Genomic DNA, 18798 nt, shown 5'->3' on the forward strand with positions numbered 1-18798 from the left:
GTTTCTAAGAGTGGGGCTAGTAAAATTTAAAATACCTTTGGTAATGTTTCTTAAAATAATGGGTCCATATGATACAAATTACATTTGTTAAAATGAAAAGATTTTGCTAACCTTTGTGGTAAGGCAGTCTTTGAAGAGAGTATTTTACTAGTGATACTAAATCAATGATTAATTGCAGAAATTTAAAATTTAAAGTACCTTTGGTAATGTTTCTTAAAATAATGGGTCCATATGATACAAATCACATTTGTTAAAATGAAAAGATTTTGCTAACCTTTGTGGTAAGGCAGTCTTTGAAGAGAGTATTTTACTAGTGATACTAAATCAATGATTAATTGCAGAACATTGATCCCGTTCAAGATCTTCATTAGTTGGCCTTGCAGTTTACACAGAAAGGACCAAAAGGTGGTAGGCCTTGCACATTAGGCCTTGCTGGACTGATCAGCAGTGGCTGACCCAGCCGTGCGTAGCGGCTGATGGGACAGGCAGTGGCTGAGGGAGTGAATTACTCTATTGCTGCAACTCTGGGAACCCAAGCTTTGATACAAAGATTCTGAATGATTTGAGTATTTTCCCTAAAGAACACGTTAAGACGCACCATTATTTTTGTTTTTAAGGTAACTGCGTCAACATATGCTTAAAGGGAATTCTTATATTTGGGGTTTGCTGGGGGGTTTCAGTTTCTTTACAGTCTGCAGTGAATTATTGTTTTAACTCTGTGCCTTTTTCATAAAAGCATTTTACATTGTACTGAAAAGATTACATTCTTTTGGCTTTGGAAAAATATTTCCTGTTCAGTTCAAGCCATTAAAGCCTGTTAGCATTTCACATCTGGAAGCCTGTGCCTCCCGTCACCAGCGGAGCGAGTGTAGCGGCCTGGCTGGGCCCCCAGCGCCTGCATAAAGCCCCGGACTTGTTTACTTCCCAAAGCTCAGCCTTGCGGGTTTTCGGGGAGTGAAGGGGTTGTGAGCGGGGGAGAGGCACTTCCTTGCTCGCAGGGCAGGGCAGGGGTGTGTGTGTGTGTGTGTGTGTGTGTGTGTGTGTGTGTGTGTGTTCATTCTTCCTGGAATGGAGATGGAGGGGTCTTTCTTTTGGGTAATGAGGAGGGTTTCTTTCGCCCGGGGTAGGGAGGGGTATCTTTCTTCCTAGTGAGTGTTGCATCCTCCCTCCCCTCATGCCTTAAGCAGCTCCTATTTTTCACTCCCACCCAGTTTTCCAGAAAGCCAACCCAAACATTCTCCGCGTGAGAGGGAAGTATCCCTCAGAGAAGAGAATTAATTTGAACAAAAAACGCTGGGCAGCCTGGGGCCTTAGTGTGGGTTGGAGCTGCAGGCCTCAGTCTGGTGCCCCTTGTCACCAGGCTGCGTTGAGGGACGGCCCGGGAGAGGTGGCCCTGGCGCCTGCTCTGTGGCTCTTTTTCCTGGGAACACAGGGGACTGCGTCCTGCTTTCAGTCTTTAAAAGGGAACCAAGCCTCTGGGTGCCGCGTTACTTTGTGAGCATTAAGCTCTCCCCCAGTTTGCTGTGGTCTGGGAGGGTTAATTTATGTGGCCTCTGGGACCCTGCTCTCCGGAGGTGGGCCTGATGCTGCCCTCACTCTCAGGATCATTGAACTGGGCTGTGTCTGCTGATCCTGGTGGCCTCAGTGCTGAGAACACTCCCCCAGGGACCTGTCCCTGTGGCCTCTTGGCTGCCCAAGCACTAGAGCTCTGGGGCAGTGGGTGCCCTGGGACAGAGCCCACTGAGTTCTTTGAGGGAGTGTGACAGCCCCCACAGCATAACCTGCCGGGGAAACGATTCCAGGGTGTGGAAGGAGCAAAACGTTCATTGCATTTCTCCTGATCACATGTGAACAGAAATGATGCCAAGCAACCCTAGGCTTCCTGCAAGAATCAGGCAGGACCCTGAGCACCCAGGCCTCAGACCTGATGGCCTTGGGTGAGGTGCCCCCCTCCCTGCAAACCAAATGACCACAGTGTCTTTGCACTCCCCTGGCAGGAGGTCAATTCACAAGGGGCCAAGGTCAGCGTCTTCATGGGGCTGGTTAATCAAGCTCTTTGGTTGAACTTGCAACCTCACTGTAGGAGACAGGTGGTCCAGATCTGACAAACATCTTTCCCAGAACACAGGGCCAGCGACAGGAGAGTGAAAATCAAGGTCAGATCTCTCCTTGCCCCTTAACGCTGGAGTTCCTGGGTGTGTTTTGAGAAAGGTAGCTATTGAAGTTGGTTTCCATGGGAGGAGCATGCAGCATGCGTGCAGGCCCCAGGGTGGAAGCAGCCCTCTCTCCAGTTTGTTTTTCTTAATTTCTTTGAACATTCAGTGAATCTTTTTTCAGACTTGTGGGAAGCCACTTGCCCAGTGAGTTGAAATGAATAGCAGTTTCAACAGAGCGCTTAGTTGAACAACCACCCAAATGGACTAAATGCTTTGTATGGGAAAAGCATAGGAAGGGGTCTTCATGGTGGGCTGGGGAGGGGAGGGAAGCTGTGTTGTACTCAGCATGCCCCAGCTCCTCTCGTTGTGAGATGGGGAGTGACCGCTCTGAGACAGAGTTAAGGTGTGAGTTAGGGAGTCCTGCAAGACAGAGGACGTGGCCCGCATGTGCTCATCCTATCCTAGGCTGAACACAGGACTCAGTGTCCCCCAGAGTCCTTGCCCTTGTGTTTTAGGGCTCCAGGAGAGAGCTGGCTGCACGTGAGATGGGCCTTGAGGATGGACAGACAGAGAGAGCCCTGCAGCAGAGGGCATAGGGCACCCTGGGTGCTGCAGGGGAGGAACCTGGGATTTTTTTTTTTTTCTAAGACAGTTTCACTCTTGTCGCCCAGATTAGAGTGCAGTGGTACGATCTCAACTCGCTGCACCCTCTGCCTCCGGGGCTCAAATGATTCTTCTGCCTCGGCCTCCTGAGTAGCTGGGACTATAGGCGCCTGGCACCATGCCCAGCTAATTTTTGTATTTTTAGTATAAATGAGATTTCACCATGTTGGTCAGGCTAGTCTCGAACTCCGGGCCTCAGGTGATCCACCCACCTCGGCCTCCCAAAGTGCTGTGATTACAAGTGTGAGCCACTACACCTGGCCTGACCTGGGACTTTTAAATGGCATTTGAGCTTGGTAAAGGGGGCTGTTTTGATCGGGTCAGTAGCCCCATCTGAATGTTTTACACAGATTTTGAAATCAGATAGACCTGGGCTTATGCCCCAGTGCTGTCCCCTACTGGCCAGGTATTATCCTCTAGAGGCCTCAGTTTCCTCTTGTGTAAATGAGTTAAGCAGGATTCAGTGAGATCACGGGTGTGGAGTGCTCAGCATCTTGTTGGCAACTGGAGCCCAAAAGATGTCAGCTGCTGCTGTGATTTTAATTGGTGATGGAGGGAGGGCGGATGGGTGGATGGAGCAGGTAGTTGTTACAAGATGCTGAGGGCCTGGCCCAGTGGCTCAAGCTCATAATCCCGGCACTTTGGGAGGTTGAAGTGGGTGGATTGCTTGAGTCCAGGAGTTTGAGACCAGCCTGGCCAACATGGCAAAACCCTGTCTCTAAGGAAAATAATAATAATAATAAAATAAACAAACCACCACCACCAACAAATATGATCCGTGCATGGTGGCTTGCACCTGTAGCCCCAGCTACCTCGGGGGCTGAGGTGGGAGGAGCCCTTGAGCCTGGGAGGTTGAGGCTATGGTGAGCTGAAATCATACCCCTGCACTCCAGCCTGGATGACAGAGTGAGACCCTGTCTCAAAAAAAAAAAATAAATAAATAAATAAAGAAAAGAAAAGAAAAGATGCTGAGGCCCTGAGCTAAGGGATGAATGTCAGGACAATGGGAGAGAGGTGGTATAGGCTCAGTTTGGTCTTTGTGGCAGATCTAAGTGGTCCCTGAGTAAGGAACTGGGGTGCCATTGCGAATCCATCTGGCTCCTAAGCTGTGCACCTGGAGGGCCCAGTAAGGTGTAGGGAAGGCCCGTAGGTTCAGGCCAGGGGGCTGGAAGAATGTGTTTACTCAGCTGTTTATTTACCACTCTGTATGTCCATGATATTTTCACCCTGGAAAGTGGGAGACAAGGAAGTTAGGCTTCTGCAGAGGCTGAGTCCTGGTCCACTGAAGCTGTCAACATCCTCCAAAGATAGGAGCCTTTCCCTCCAGGAACTATTCCTCTCCCTCCAGGAACTATTCCCAGCAGTACAATTCCTCCTAGGCAAACTTAGTGGACTGAAGACTTGACACATTTTGCCACTTATTGCAGTCTTTGATTCCAGAATAGTGATTGGCAGGGAGAATGGTGCTTCTGAAACAAGCAGGGGAAGCTGCTGTTCCACAAGGGGCACGAAGTGGGTGTTTACATCCAGGCTTACCTTGGAGGAGGAGGAGGAGGAAGAGGAGCCAGTTGCTGTGGCAGCCTCCTTCCCCTATGGGATGCTCAGAGGTGAATCAGAGGCTGAGGTGGAGTCCACAGATTGGGGATACAGTCCCCTCCCCACCTGGGGACATGCCAGGCAGACTTTGGTTGCTGCAGAATGGGAAACCGACTGCTGCTTCTCAGCTGAAGTTGGATGCTATCTATTTGTTTGAGCTGGCCGGGTGTGGTGGCTCACGCCTATAACCCCAGCACTTTGGGAGGCTGAGGCAGGCGGATCTCTTGAGGTCAGAAGTTCAAGACCAGCCTGGCCAACATGGTGAAACCCCAGCTCTACTGAAAATACAAAAACTAGCCAGGCATGGTGGTGTGTGCCTGTCGTCCCAGCTACTTGGGAGGCTGTGGGACAAGAATTGCTTGAAACCCGGAGGCCGAGGTTGCAGTGAGCCAAGATCGCACCACTGCACTCCAGCCTGGGCAACAGAATGAGACTCTGTCACACACACAAAACATCATCTGAGTATTCAAGGATATAATTTACCTCCAAAAGTAAGGTGAGAGGAAAGAGATGCAGAGGAAGAGTTGACGAATAACCAGCACATTAATATGTACGATAGCCCATCTGTGTGTGGACATGTAGTTGTGTAAGTCATACTAGCAGTGTTCTTACAGAGTCTTACAAAGAGTAGCCCAATTAAAGCAGAAGAATTGACATAATCTTATGAATCTGCACGGCCAACATAAGCTAGCGAAATAATAACTCAAGCTGGATTTTGACTAAGTTATCAAGTTCTATCCCGTTAGTCTCATGTTGAGGGTACCAGAGTGTTTACATGGTCTCTAGGCTGACTTTACAGCCATCTAAGAGGGCTCATGCTTCATCTTCTTGGGGTTGGGGCCAACCCTGCCGTCAGGAATGTCTTCTGTTTTCTTTGGTACTGTCTGCTGTGCTGCTATTTTTTTGTTTGTTTGTTTGTTTTATTTTTTTTAAAAAATAGGTGAGCTGGGCAAGGTGCAATGTGTCTGTGGTCCCAGCTACTTCAGAGGATCACTTGAGCCCAGGAGTTCAAGTCCAGCTGGGCAACATAGCCAGACCCTGACTCTGGAAAAAAAAAATTTAAAAATAGGTGAACATAATTTTTAGAGCAAATGTTCACTTTTTTTTTTTTTTTTTTTTTGAGACAGAGTCTCACTCTCTCACCCAGTCTGGAGTGCAGTGGCGCCATCTTGGCTCACTGCAAGCTCCACCTCCTGGGTTCATGCCATTCTCCTGCCTCAGCCTCCCAAGCAGCTGGGATTACAGGCGCCCGCTGCCACGCCCGGCTAATTTTTTGTATTTTTTTTTTTAGTAGAGACGGGGTTTCACCATGTTAGCCAGGATGATCTCGATCTCGTGACCTTGTGATCCTCCCGCCTCCACCTCCCAAAGTGCTGGGATTACAGGCGTGAGCCACCGCGCCCAGCCCAAGTGTTAACTTTTTAAAAAACTCCTCAAGAAATAGGTTACTTTCCTTTCACAAAAGAGTAAAACTAATGTCCTTTCTTGCCTCTTTCACCCCAGCAGGCATGTACCCTGTAGATGTTTTGGAAGATGACCCTGACACATAACAGGAAGCAGCTCTGGCTTACTATGCCTCACTTAGGGAAGGAGCTGGGGCCTCATCTGGGGTTTTCTGTCTTCCCACTGGGGAGAAAGTATGCGTGATCTTCCTTGGCGAAGAGCTCTGTAAAATCTAATTTACAGAGTAGAATGTTATTGAAAGAATAAAATAGATTAAAAAAAAAAAGACAACCCCTTCTGGAGTGAGTATTAGAATAAGCACACCCTGAGAAGCAGAATGAATCCTGCATTGGGATTCTGGAGTCCAGAGTGTGAGTCTAGAGCTGCCAGGCAGTGAGCCAGACAGCCTGTGTGAATGTCTACCACTCACTTACTAGCTGTGTGACCTTGAGCAAGTGTCTTAACCTCTCTGGCCTTGGTATTGTCATCTCTAGACTGGCAACGATAACAGCACATACCTTATAGTGTTGTTATGAGAATTAAGTGAGATACTGTGTGCGATGCCCAGCTACCTCGGTTTCCCCATTTGTAAATGAGGGGATTGGTTGGTCTTCAGTCTCTAAGGTTTGATTCAGTTCCAAAACTTTGTGATTCAGAATGAAGTTATATCAATTTTGATTTTTAGCACTGATAAAATTCTATGCATTGTGAGTAGGGACTGGAAAGCAACAGAGAGAAATGAAAACCATTTGTTAGGACAGTAGGATTGTGGGTGAAATATTAAAATTGTGTTACTTTTAAGATCTTTATTTCCTCCCTGCAGTAAGTAAAAAGAATATGTAAATCTTAGTCAATACCTATGTCAGCTACCTTTCTTTCACTTTTGAGGCTGATCTGTTGAAAGAGACAACGTTTTCTTGTTTTATTCGGATACAATTTCACTCATACCAGATATTGTTGTTATCTGGCAGGCAAAATTGGTTGAGAAAGACAGGGTTTTATTTCACAGCACTGAAGTTGTTCCTGAGTTAATGAAAACAATGGCTTGTACAGTTTATTGTGTGGCTTCCTTGAGATTTTGGAGATGCTAGCTCGCAGTCATTCCCTGAAGAATCCAGCGCTCATCCGTGATCAAAAGAATCCTGCAGGGGGAGGTCGCTTTCCTCACACGCTTCTGGCGCCCCCCAGTGGCTGTTAAGCCAAAAAGGCGAAAGCTCTGTCAAAGATAGGGGCTGTCTTAGTGAGCCTGGGTGGTGAGGGGCAGGGTTGCATGGAGTATAGGGGTGCTGCTAGATCATCTCGGAAGTGGGGAGAATTACAAGAGTTAGCCCTGAAGTACTTCAGGATGCAGTTTCAATCATCTGCTTTTATTTCACACGTATTTATGGATTACATTACTTTCACCCCACCCAAATATGTAGTATGCTCAGTGAGTGAAGAATTTTAGTGTTATTGGCGACAACATAAGACAGCTATTAAAATTAAGTTGTTTTAATGTGATAGAAATGCGAAATGACTATACCTATTTCCCTTTTCCCTTTCTAAAAAGTGAAAATTTCGGCTGGGTGCAGTGGCTCACTCCTGTAATCCCAGCATTTTGGGAGGCAGAGGCGGGCAGATCACCTGAGGCCAGGAGTTCGAGACCAGCCTGGCCAACATGGTGAAACCCCATCTCTACTAAAAAAAAAAAAAAAAATTAGCCGGGTGTGGTGGTGGGCACTTGTAATGCCAGCTACTTGGGAGGTTGAACTGCTGGAACCCCGGAGGCAGAGGCTGCAGTGAGCCAAGATCGCACCACTGCACTCCAGCCTGGGCAACAAAGGGTGAAACTCTGTCTCAAAAAAAAAAAAAAAAAAAAAAAAGAAAGTTTCATGAAAACAATCATTTGATTTCCTACTATTTTACTATTTTTGTAGTTAATAAGAAATGGGAAGCCAGGCGCGGTGGCTCACGACCGTAATCCCAGCACTTTGGGAGGCTGAGGCGGGTGGATCACGAGGTCAGGAGATCGAGACCATCCTGGTCAACATGGTGAAACCCTGGCTCTACTAAAAATACAAAACATTAGCTGGGTGTGGTGGCACGTGCCTGTAATCCCAGATACTCAGGAGGCTGAGGCAGGGGAATGGCTTGAATGTGGGAGGTGGAGGTTGCAATGAGCTGAGATCGCACCAGTGCGCTCCAGCCTGGGCAACAGACGGAGACTCCATCTCATAAAGAGACAGAAATGGGAGCTGTCTTCTGCCATTTAGGATGTTGAAATAGTCTGATTTGGAATAGTATTGGACCTCCTCATGGCTTTTCAAAGGTTTAACTTTTCTTTTTGAATGTAGAGAAGTTTTTCAAAACAAAAAGAAAGATCAGGAAGTGGTTTGAGGATACATCATGGCATTGCACTTTGGTCCTCCTAAAAATATTTCCTTCTGATAATTAACTCTTTTTTCAGTCTTGAAATTGTCCTATCGCATTTAAAATACAATAATGTTAATACTTACCGATTTTTCTGATTATAAAACAGTACATGCTCGTCGTTTAATGTTTAGAAACTGTTACAAAGGATGGGGAAAATAAAATCATACATAGTTAACTGCTGTGAGTATTTTGATGTGTTTGCTTTTGACTTTCGTATTTTTGCATTTCTTAAAACATAGGTGAGATCACTCTCTGAATACAATGTGGTTTATAGCAAGCATCTTTTCCTTTTCTTTTTTCTTCTTCTTTTTTCTTTTTGAGGCAGGGTCTCTCTCTGTTGCCCAGCCTGGAGTACAGTGGTGTGATCACAGCTCACTGCAGCCTCCACCTCTCAGGCTCAAGTGATCCTCCCACCTCAGCCTCCCAAGTAGCTGGTACTACAGGAATGTGCCACCATGCCCAGCTAATATTTTATTTTCTGTAAAGATGGGGTCTCACTATGTTGCCCAAGTTGCTTTCCAAGTCTTGGGCTCAAGTGATCACTGAGGCCTCCCAAAGTGCTGGGATTACAGCATGAGCCATTGTACTCAGCCATCTTTCCATGTTGATCCAATGCTTTTTAAATGTTGGGCTTAACGGCCTGTAACAACTGGCTTGTGGATGAACCATGTTGCACACAACCTTTTCAGGAGGGCCAGCTTGGGGACTCTTCATTAAAGTGACGCCGAAGACCAAGACATTTATAGATTGCAGGATTTGTTAAGAAATAGTTCTCTGAAACTGTGGAGGTCTGCTGTCAACTTATTTGAAACAAAGTTTTGCTCTTGTCGCCCAAGCTGGAGTTCAGTGGCACTGTCTTGGCTCACTGCAACGATTCAAGCGTTTCCTCTGGTTCAAGCGATTCCTCTGCCTCAGCCTCCTGAGCATCTGGAATTACAGGTGCCCACCACCACGCCTGGCTAATTTTTTTTTTTGTATTTTTCAGTAGAGAAGGGATTTTGCCATGTTGGGCAAGCTGGTCTTGAAAACATTAGCTGGGTGTGGTGGCACGTGCCTGTAATCCCAGATACAGGCACTCCTGTAATCCCTTGAACTCCTGACCTAAGGTGATCTGCCCACCTCAGCCTCCCAAAGTGCTGGGATTACAGGCATGAGCCACCACGCCCGGCGGCTATCAAATTTTAACAAGCAATCTGCCTGCCTAGCTCAGCCAATGTGTTCTTTTGTAATTTTCTTATACTGTTCTTGGTTTTCAAAACAGACTTGGTACCAGAGCACACTGACCTTTTTCATTTGATGACCACAAAGAGGGCTTTGGATATGGACATTTGCGAGAAGCCTCTGGGACAATCTCAGTATTAGAGACACTGGTTTCTCTCTCATATGACAAACAAGTGCCCAAAGTTGAGCTTCTCTGTCCCAGGGCTGACAGGGAGCCTGGACTGGGCCTGCAGGGCCCAGAGAACATGTCAGTTTCTTTCTTTCCTTCCTTCCTTCCTTCCTTCCTTCCTTCCTTCCTTCCTTCCTTCCTCTCTCTTCCTTCTTTCCTTTCCTTCCTTCCTTCCTCTCTCTTCCTTCCTTTCCTTCCTTCCCTTCCTTCCCTCCTTCCCTCCTTCCTTCCTTCCTTCCTTCCTTCCTTCCTTCCTTCCTTCCTTCCTTCCTTCCTTTCTTTCTTTCTTTCTTTCTTTCTTTCTTTCTTTCTTTCTTTCTTTCTTTCTTTCTTTCTCTTTTCTTTTCTTTTCTTTCGATAGTGTCTCACTCTGTTGCCCAGACTTGAGTGCAGTGGTGCAATCTCGGCTCCCTGTAACCTCCGCCTCCCAGGCTCAAGCGATTCTCCTGCCTCAGTCTCCCAAGTAGCTGGGATTACAGGCACACGGCACAACCGCCCAGCTAATTTTTGTGTTTGTAGTAGAGATGGGGTTTCACTGTGTTGACCAGCCTGGTCTTGAACTCCTGACCTCCTGTCTTGACTCCCAAAGTGCTGGGATTATAGGTGTGAGCCACTGTGCCTGGCCAAAGGTGTGCATTTCTTGAGACTGCTTGCTGGACTGAGCCAGGACAGCAGGCAGCCTGAGTGGCATCCCAGGAGGAGGCAGGCACGTCCCAGGCTGTGTTCATACAGTGGCCACTGGGACCCTGGGAGAAGAGCTGGGCCCGAGATGGGCAGATTGGGATCCAGAAGTCTGCTGTGGTAGAAAGTGTTTGGAAGGGAGAGCCGAAGGGCAATTGGCTGACAAGTAGGTGTCTAGCTGACACATGGATAGATGGACATGTGGATGTGGGAAAGAAAAGGTGTGCTGGGAGGGAGATGGGAGAAGTTTTTGAAATTCCCCTTTTGTTTAGCTCAGCATGGGTAAGGTTTCCATTTTTGTGGTGGCTATGTTCTGTCAAATTAAGCCTGTGTTCTGTGCAAGTGTTCTTTCAATGCACACCATGCTAATTAATGTTAAGTAAATTCCCATGCCCGTATTATGATGAAATAACAAAATGGTTATTTTATTATTTTTTCAGGTGAAACTTGAAGCTTCATATGTCTGCTTTTGCATGGTACACCGTGATGAACCTCAATGTAAGATACTGGTTTTGGTTAATTCCTAGGACGCAAAGACAGGTTGCTGGTCATGAATGGATTTCAAAAACGGTCATCTTGACTTCATCATAAACAACAGATGGAATCAAATCTCTAGGAGATGATGGTTGTGCTCATAGGCTGAACTTAGAAGGACATGAAAGCAGAACTGATTTATTTTCAGCTTTTAGGGATCCAGCAGTGCATTTGTATTTCTGTTTATTGACATACATATTGTTTTTTTGAGATGGAGTCTCACTCTGTCACCCAGGCTGGAGTGCAGTGGTGTGATCTCAGCTCACTGCAATCTCCACCTCCCAGGTTCAAGCGATTCTCCTGCCTCAGCCTCCCAAGTAACTGGGACTGGAGGCACCCGCCACCACGCTCAGCTAATTTTTTGTATTTTTACTAGAGACGGAGTTTCACTGTTAGCCAGGATGGTCTGGATCTCCTGATCTCATGATCCACCCACCTTGGCCTCCTAAAGTGCTGGGATTACAGGTGTGAGCCACTGCACCCAGCTTTTTTTTTTTTTTTCATCTTAAAACACAGTCTTGCTCTGTCGCCCAGGCTGGAGTGCAATGGTGCGATCTCAGCTCACTGCAACCTCTGCCTCTCGGGCCCAAGTGATTCTCCTGCCTCAGCCTCTTGAGTAGCTGGGACTATGGGTGTGCCACCACGTCTGGCTAATTTTTTTGTATTTTTAGTAGAGATGGGGTTTCACCATGTTGGTCAGGCTGGTCTTGACCTCCTGACCTCAAATGATCCTGCCTGCCTTGGCCTCCCAAAGTGCTGGGATTACAGGCGTGAGCCACCACGCCTGGCCTGTATATTGGTTTTTGTATTAAAAGACATGAGAACTGCCTCTTGCTCACAGCAGCAGGCCTCAGAGCTGCTTTCGAGGTTGGCACCTGCTGTTCTTGTTAACAGTGCACAGAATTGCAAGTGCTGAGTGGGGTTCTTTTGTTGGTGCGTTACCACAGCCCTGTGCAGCCAGGGAACCATTCTTATCCCCCACATTCAAACAAGGACATGTGGCCTCTGAGTAGTCGAGTAACTGACCTAAGACCACACAGTTAGGGCACGGTAGGGATTTTTTTGCAAGGTGATGATTGGGTGGGGTTTTGTTTCTGGTGGTGAAGTTTAGGTAATCTGTAACTCATTTATTATTCCTTTGTGTTATGGAAAGACCATTTTTGGCTGGCTTTCATATCCTTGGAGTGAGTCCTCTGAAGAAGAGGCACCACCAGGCTCCATGGCATCTAGGGCAGGGGCTGGGGGCTGTGGCAGTGGGCAGTGTGAGGTGGGGAGCAGAGAAGGGGTGCAGCCCATCTGTCCTCCCTGAGAAGAAGTGAAGGAAGTCGTTTCAGTGAGGGCTCTCAGTTTAATTTTAATCCTATGCAGAAATTTTCTCCTCTATTATACCTATAGTTTATCTTGTGTTTTGCGGATCTCTTACAATGGCTGTGTACTGCTTTCCTAATAAGAAATAATAATAATTCATCTTAACTGGTGATATGGTTTGGCTGTGTCCCTGCCCAAATCTCACCTTGAATTGTAGCTCCCATAATTCCCAGGTGTTGTGGGAGGGAGCTGGTAGAAGATAATTGAATCATGAGGGCAGTTTCCCCCATACTGTTCTCGTGGTAGTGAATAGGTCTCACAAGATCTGATGGTTTGTTTTATTTTCTAATTTGTTTGGGGGGATGGAGTTTTGCTCTTGTTGCCCAGGCTGGAGTGCAGCTCACTGCAACCTCCACCTCCCGGGTCAAGCAATTCTCCTGCCTCAGCGTCTTGAGTAGCCGGGTCTATAGGCCTGTGGCACCAAGCCCAGCTAATTTTTGTATTTTTAGTAGAAACGGGGTTTCACCATGTTGGCTAGGCTGGTCTCGAATTCCTGACCTTAAGTTATCTGCCCGCCTCGGCCTCCCAAAGTGCTGGGATCACAGGCGTAAGCCACCATGCCTGGCTGATCTAAGGTTTTGTAAGGGGTTTCCCCTTTCGGTTGGCTCTCATTCTCTCTTGCCTGCTGCCATGTAAGATGTGCCTTTTGCCTTTTACCATGATTGCGAGGCCTCCCAAGCCATGTGGAACTGTGAGTCCATTAAACCTCTTTTTCTTTATAAATTACTCAGTCTCGGGTATGTCTTTATCAGCAGCATGAAAATGGGCTAATACTATTGGTCAGCCCTCCTTTGATGATGTGGTATCTGGTGAAAGTTTGGAATTATGGGTTTTTTACTATATCTGCAAATGGGGGCCTCCTTCAGCTTCCAGTTTCCTTAGAGATAGACCTTTGTCTGTCACCTGCATGTCTGTCTGGGACCTGTACTCAGAGGATGCCCCACTTGGTACATGTCACAAAGCCCAAGGTGACATCTCTGGGGCAAGCTATTCTGCACGTCCTCAAGGCCTCTGTCTTTGCTAAACGTGAAACTCAAGTGTGCTTAGCTAGCTGTGTGGGAGTTTTCAGCGTGCTGGCAAAGCCTCCTCGTTTCTTCAGGGCTGGAGGTGGCTGAGATGTGTGTGAGAGCTTTCTGTCAAGGTTCAGGGTGTTTCCTACCTCTGTCCGGTAGAGCTTTGGGTGTTGTGAACAGAGGGCCTATGAGAAACTCAGGCCTTTGATGTCGCTTTGGATTTGTGACTCCACCACCAAGTCGCTGAAGGTAACAAGATGTACCCACATGAACCCTTCAGTGCACAGATTGTCAAAAACTCTAAGAATATTGTTTGCCCATTTTAAGAAAATGCTCACATATCAGCTGCCCCACCACCCCCTTTTAGGCATTTAACAATATTCTGGTTATAGGTCTTTAACTACAATTTGCATAATGTAAACATATGACTGACTCTTATAAATCTGTTTCTCATTTGTATTGGACTTAATTTTTTTTTGTTGTTTTCAAGAATGTACTATAATAAATATTCATAAGCTCCAAGACATCTCACTATGGACCATTCGTTATATATAATAGCACTTTAAATAACGTTTTGAAATATTTTCCTACTGCTGTGGGCTCAATTGTGTTGGCTGTGATTTTGCATGGTTTCAAAAAAGGCACTCAGGTGTTCCTGGAGCCCCACGCTCTCGCTCTTTAATCCGGTATTCGGAAGCAGACACGAGTTCTTTCTTAAACACATTGCACATTTCCAGAGCATGTCTTGTGACTTGAAGCATGTGGACTGTGCAGCGGCCGATGGTATCAGGGACCCTCTTCACAGCTTTGACAAATGTGTCACCTCCCCTCTATGCTTAGCTGTGACTGTGGAGAACGCTATCACTAGTTCCTTTGTCACTTTCTTGGAGAAGTTCTGTTTGTGAAGGCCGTGCATGTTTGTGTATTTGTGTGTTTAAATGGAAGCTAAAGGAATCAGAAGCTGTTTGATAAGCCCTGGGTATGAGTTAATTATTGATAAGGTGGTTGAATTCATCACAGTCACTTCCGATAACTCCGCAAGCAAATGAAAAACATCCTGGAATTGTGAATTCCCCTGTGGCAAGTGGTTATCGTTCATGGTGGCAGTCTGCTGTTATAATGTAAGTAATGAAGCTTTCCACCTTTCCCCTTTAAGAAACTGTGACTTCACTTTCCATACCGTGGGGGTGAGAGGCACGTGTCCTTGTCCCTGTGGCTCCTGGCGTACTCTTTCTGGATGCTTCTCTGGACAGAGGCTGGTTTATATTCTTTGAGGGGACATGGCTGAAGGCTGCCAGTAACCTCCTTTCCTAGGTTGCTCCTGTGTCTTTGTAAGGACCTCAGCTTTCACTTATGTCTCCTTATTTGTTACTTCATTTATTTCTGCTTGTTTTGTTTTTCTCGTTTGTTAATTATTAATGGATCTCAAATGTTTACAAATATTAAAAAAACTTTTCTCATCAAAAAAGTTGTGGCCTTTTTTTCATCTTCCGTGTAAAATCAAAAGCACTCATCCTAGCCTTCAAGATTGACATTAGATGATGACCTTCAGCTTTTTCTGTTTCTTCCTGTGTCCTGTGCAGCATAATAGGATGAACATGGACTTTGATGTCAGATGGAGCTGGCTTGGAATCCTGGCTCTGCCAACTGACTGGCAGAGGGGATAAGTTATTTAACCTCTTTGAGCATCTGTTTCATCGTTTGCAAAATGGGAACAGCTTACCTACTTCACAAGACAGTTGTAAGAATGAAATTATTTATGGCAGGAAATCTGATGCATTGGGCAGAGCCTAGGCATGAAGTCTGCAGGGCTCCCGGACTCCTCCAGGAAGTGCACTCTGGCTTGTTTCTCCTCTGTCTTTGCGTGTTGTGTTAGAGAAGTATGGACTTCCGAGTGGGGGGCCTGTTCGGTAGCTTCTGGTGGAAGTTTGGCAGTTGGAATCACTGCCCTGGCAGATTCTGCTTGGGGACTTCCCCAGGGACAATCTTAGTCTGTTTTTGAACCTCTTTTTTTGGATTTTTTTTTTTTTTTTTTTTTTTGAGGTGGAGTCTTGCTCTGTTACCCAGGCTGGAGTGCAGTGGCACAGTCTCGGCTCATTGCAACCTCTGCCTCCAGGGTTCAAGCGATTCTCCTGCCTCAGCCTTCCAAGTACCTGGGATTACAGGTGTGTGCCACCACACCCAGCTAATTTTTAGTAGAGATGGCGTTTCACCGTGTTGACCAGGCTGGTCTCAAACTTCTGACTTCAAGTGATCCACCCACCTCAGCCTCCCGAAGTACTGGGATTACAGGCGTGAGCCACTGTATCCGGCCTCTTCTTGGATTCTTATTAATTGTCAGAAAGTTGTTCCTTATACTGATCCAAACTGCCTCCTTGTATAAATGTCATGCAGTCCATCCAAAAGCCCCAGTTGATCAGGGATGGGCTGGAGGGGGTGTGTTTCGATTCCCCCTGGGTAAAGAGACAGTGGCTCTCATCAGGTAAGCCTTAAGGCAGGCGTGATTTGGCATTAATGGAAGGATAGGTCCAGCTCAATTATAGCTCAGTTTTCTTTGGTGCTGCTCAGGCTGTGACTGAAGCAAACAGCACTTATCCACAGAGAGTAACAGGGATGATGGATGAGAGGATTCGAAACCTTTTGAGCAATGCTTGAGGAAACTAGGGCTATTTCACTTTAGAGAAGGAACGCAGGGATCTAGAAACTCACGATTTGAAAGGGTGTTGAGGTCATTAGTTCCAGTGTTTTCCAAGATGATTTTAAGGAGGTATGACTGAATTTCAGATGGAGAAAAAGGATGATCTTTGGGGTTTTAATTTTCAATATTTTGAGGAAAATGATTTTGCTTCCTGCCAATATGCCTTTAGTGCTTGACTAACACTTTTTAATCTCCTTTTTAAAAAAAAAAAAAAAAGAGAGAGAGAGTAGGCCTCCCAACTGAGTACCCTCAGCTAGAATGCTATATTTTGTCTTTGTAAAGTATTTTTATAATTATACCAAAGGATGCCTCATTTATGGCAGGTCTAATAAGAGGACAGGTGGTGTCCAGATGTGTCAAAATCACCAAGGTGTTTTCTGGGAGGCACTGGCCTGTGGTCTGGGTCTCTGCACCCCCAGAAACCTGTTCTATTTTGGGATACTCTGATTGTTAGAACATTCTTCATGAGGAGCCCAAACTGATAGGGCCATACACCTCTCCAGGCCTTGTGCCCCGCCGTGGGGTCATCCAGGTAGGTGGGCGTGGCTTCTCCACTCAGGTGTGCCATATTTTCAAAGTCCTCCCATCCACCAGATCACACATCTCTCAGTCTCCAATTGCTTCTCCTGGGATGCAGGCTGCAGAGCTTGTCCCATCCTGGGTCCCTCTTTTAGGTCTAGGTTTCTTTTAGCACGACATCAGAACTTGTGTCATGGGTGCCATTGTGGGAAGCGCCTGGGTTTTGGAGTCAGTCAGTCCTGGGTTCAGATCCTGGCTCTGACCCTTAGGAGTGGGTGGCCCTGGTGAAGTTCCTGAGTGTCTCTGAGCCTTATTTTCCTGCCTTGCTACTTGGTAGTATGGCCTGTGCCCAGGAGCAAGGCATCACCAGGGAGGAGCTGGTTAGAAATACAGGATCTCAGCTGGGTGCGGAGGCTCATGCCTATAATCCCAGCACTTTCGGAGGCTGAGGCTGGTGGATTGCCTGAGGGCAGGAGTTCAAGACCAACCTGACCAAAATGGTGAAACCCCTACTCTACTAAAAAAATACAAAAATTAGTCAGGCCTGGTGGCGGGCACCTGTAATCCCAGCTACTTGGGAGGCTGAGGCAGGAGAATCGTTTAAACCTGGGAGGTGGAGGTTGCAGTGAGCCGAGATTGTGCCATTGCACTCCAGCCTGGGCCACAAGAATGAAACTCCATCTCAAAAAATAAAAATAAAAAAAAAGAATGAAATACAGGATCTCGGGCCCCACCCCAGACCTACAGAGTCAGAACCTGGGCTTTAACAAGATTCCCAGGTGATTTGCAGGCACACTGCAGGCTGCGAAATGCTTGTCTAGAGAACTGTGAGACTAGAGTGGTGGATGGTGAGAGTGTTCACTCTTCTTGGACTGGACATTTTGTTCAGTTTACCTGGGCATTTCCAGTCTAAGTTTGACTCACCTTTACCTGACACTTCACTCACCACTTGCGTGCCTGGCCCTGGGCTTTTCACACGAACTTGTTATTAAGACATGACTCTCTTTCAAAGTTTGGGTAGTTGATGTTTCAAACCTAAAGATAGGACCTTACCTTTATTCCACTGTATATAAATAACACCTTAACTGAGATACAATTCACATGCCATATAATTCCTCTACTTAAGGTTTATAGTTCATGGTTTTTAGCATACACAGAGTTGTGCATCCATCATCATAACCAGTTTCAGAACATTTTCATTACCCCTAAAACAAACCCCACTCCCTATATCTATCACGATCCCTCTACCCTCCCCAGCCCCAGGCAGCCACTAATCTACTTTCTCTATGGATTTGCCTATTGTGGACATTTCTTATGAATGGAATCATACAATATATGGCCTTTTGTGCCTGACTTCTTTCACATAGCATAATGTGTTCAAGGATCATTCATGTAAAGCATGTTTGAGTACTTCCTTCATTTTTAGGGCTGAATAATATTCCACTATACAGATACACTACATTTGTTTGTTCATTCATCAGTTGATGGACACTTCGATTATTTCCAGTTTTGGGCTATTATGAATAATGCCACTGTGAAAATTTGTGTACAAGTTTTTGCATGGGGATATATTCTCATTTCTCTTGGGAACCCAGGAGTGGGATTAATTGTGGAATCATATGGTAATTATGTTTAACCTTTTGAGGATCTACTGTACTGTTTTCCAAAGCTGTTGCGACATTCTATATTTCCTTCAACAATGTTTGAGGATTCCGATTTTTCTACATCTTTGCCAACACTTACTATTGGCAGTAAGTCAATAGCCACTCTAGTGGGTGTGAAGTGGTGTCTCTGGGTGTTGGTTTGATTTGCATTTCCCCGATGACTAATGATATGAGTATCTTTTCATGTGTTTATTGGCCATTTGTATATCTTCTTTAAAGAACTGTCTATTCCTAATTTTTGCTATTTTAAAATCAGGTTATTTGTCTTTTTAGTACTGAGTTGTGAGATTTAAAATCAGTCTTTATATATTCTGGATAAAAATTATTTATCAGCTGTGTGATTTGCAAAATTTTTCTCTCATTCTATGTGTTGTCTTTTCACTTTCTTGGTGGTATCATTTGAAGCACAAATGTTTTTAATTTTTATGATGTTCACTTTATTTTGTTGTTGTTGTGTTTGCTTTTGATGTCATATCTAAGAAACCATTACTTAATCCAAGGTCATGAAGATTTTTGCCTGTGTTTTCTGATTATGTTTTACTTGGGTCTATTATTTCATTGTGTTTAAAGAGTTGGTCCTTCTATCCAGTTATATTAGCTCTTTCTTCCTTCTGTATAGCTTGTGTCATTTGAAGACATTCATTCACCTTTTTTTTTTAAA

At 45.7% G+C, this 18798-nt stretch overlaps 1 protein-coding gene across 1 annotated transcript in view; it reads left to right on the forward strand.

Moving 5' to 3' along the window:
• Window positions 1-590: 590 nt before the first annotated feature.
• The window catches only part of FAM169B (family with sequence similarity 169 member B), an 84014-nt gene continuing 65806 nt past the window's right edge, over window positions 591-18798 (forward strand). The window contains 2 exon segments of the mRNA XM_023220912.1: window positions 591-617; window positions 10782-10839. Coding sequence (XP_023076680.1) covers window positions 10801-10839 — 39 coding nt within the window. The 5' untranslated portion in view covers window positions 591-617; window positions 10782-10800.

The sequence above is a fragment of the Piliocolobus tephrosceles genome, chromosome 6 (genome assembly GCF_002776525.5).
Source record: "Piliocolobus tephrosceles isolate RC106 chromosome 6, ASM277652v3, whole genome shotgun sequence".
Lineage (NCBI taxonomy): Eukaryota > Metazoa > Chordata > Mammalia > Primates > Cercopithecidae > Piliocolobus > Piliocolobus tephrosceles.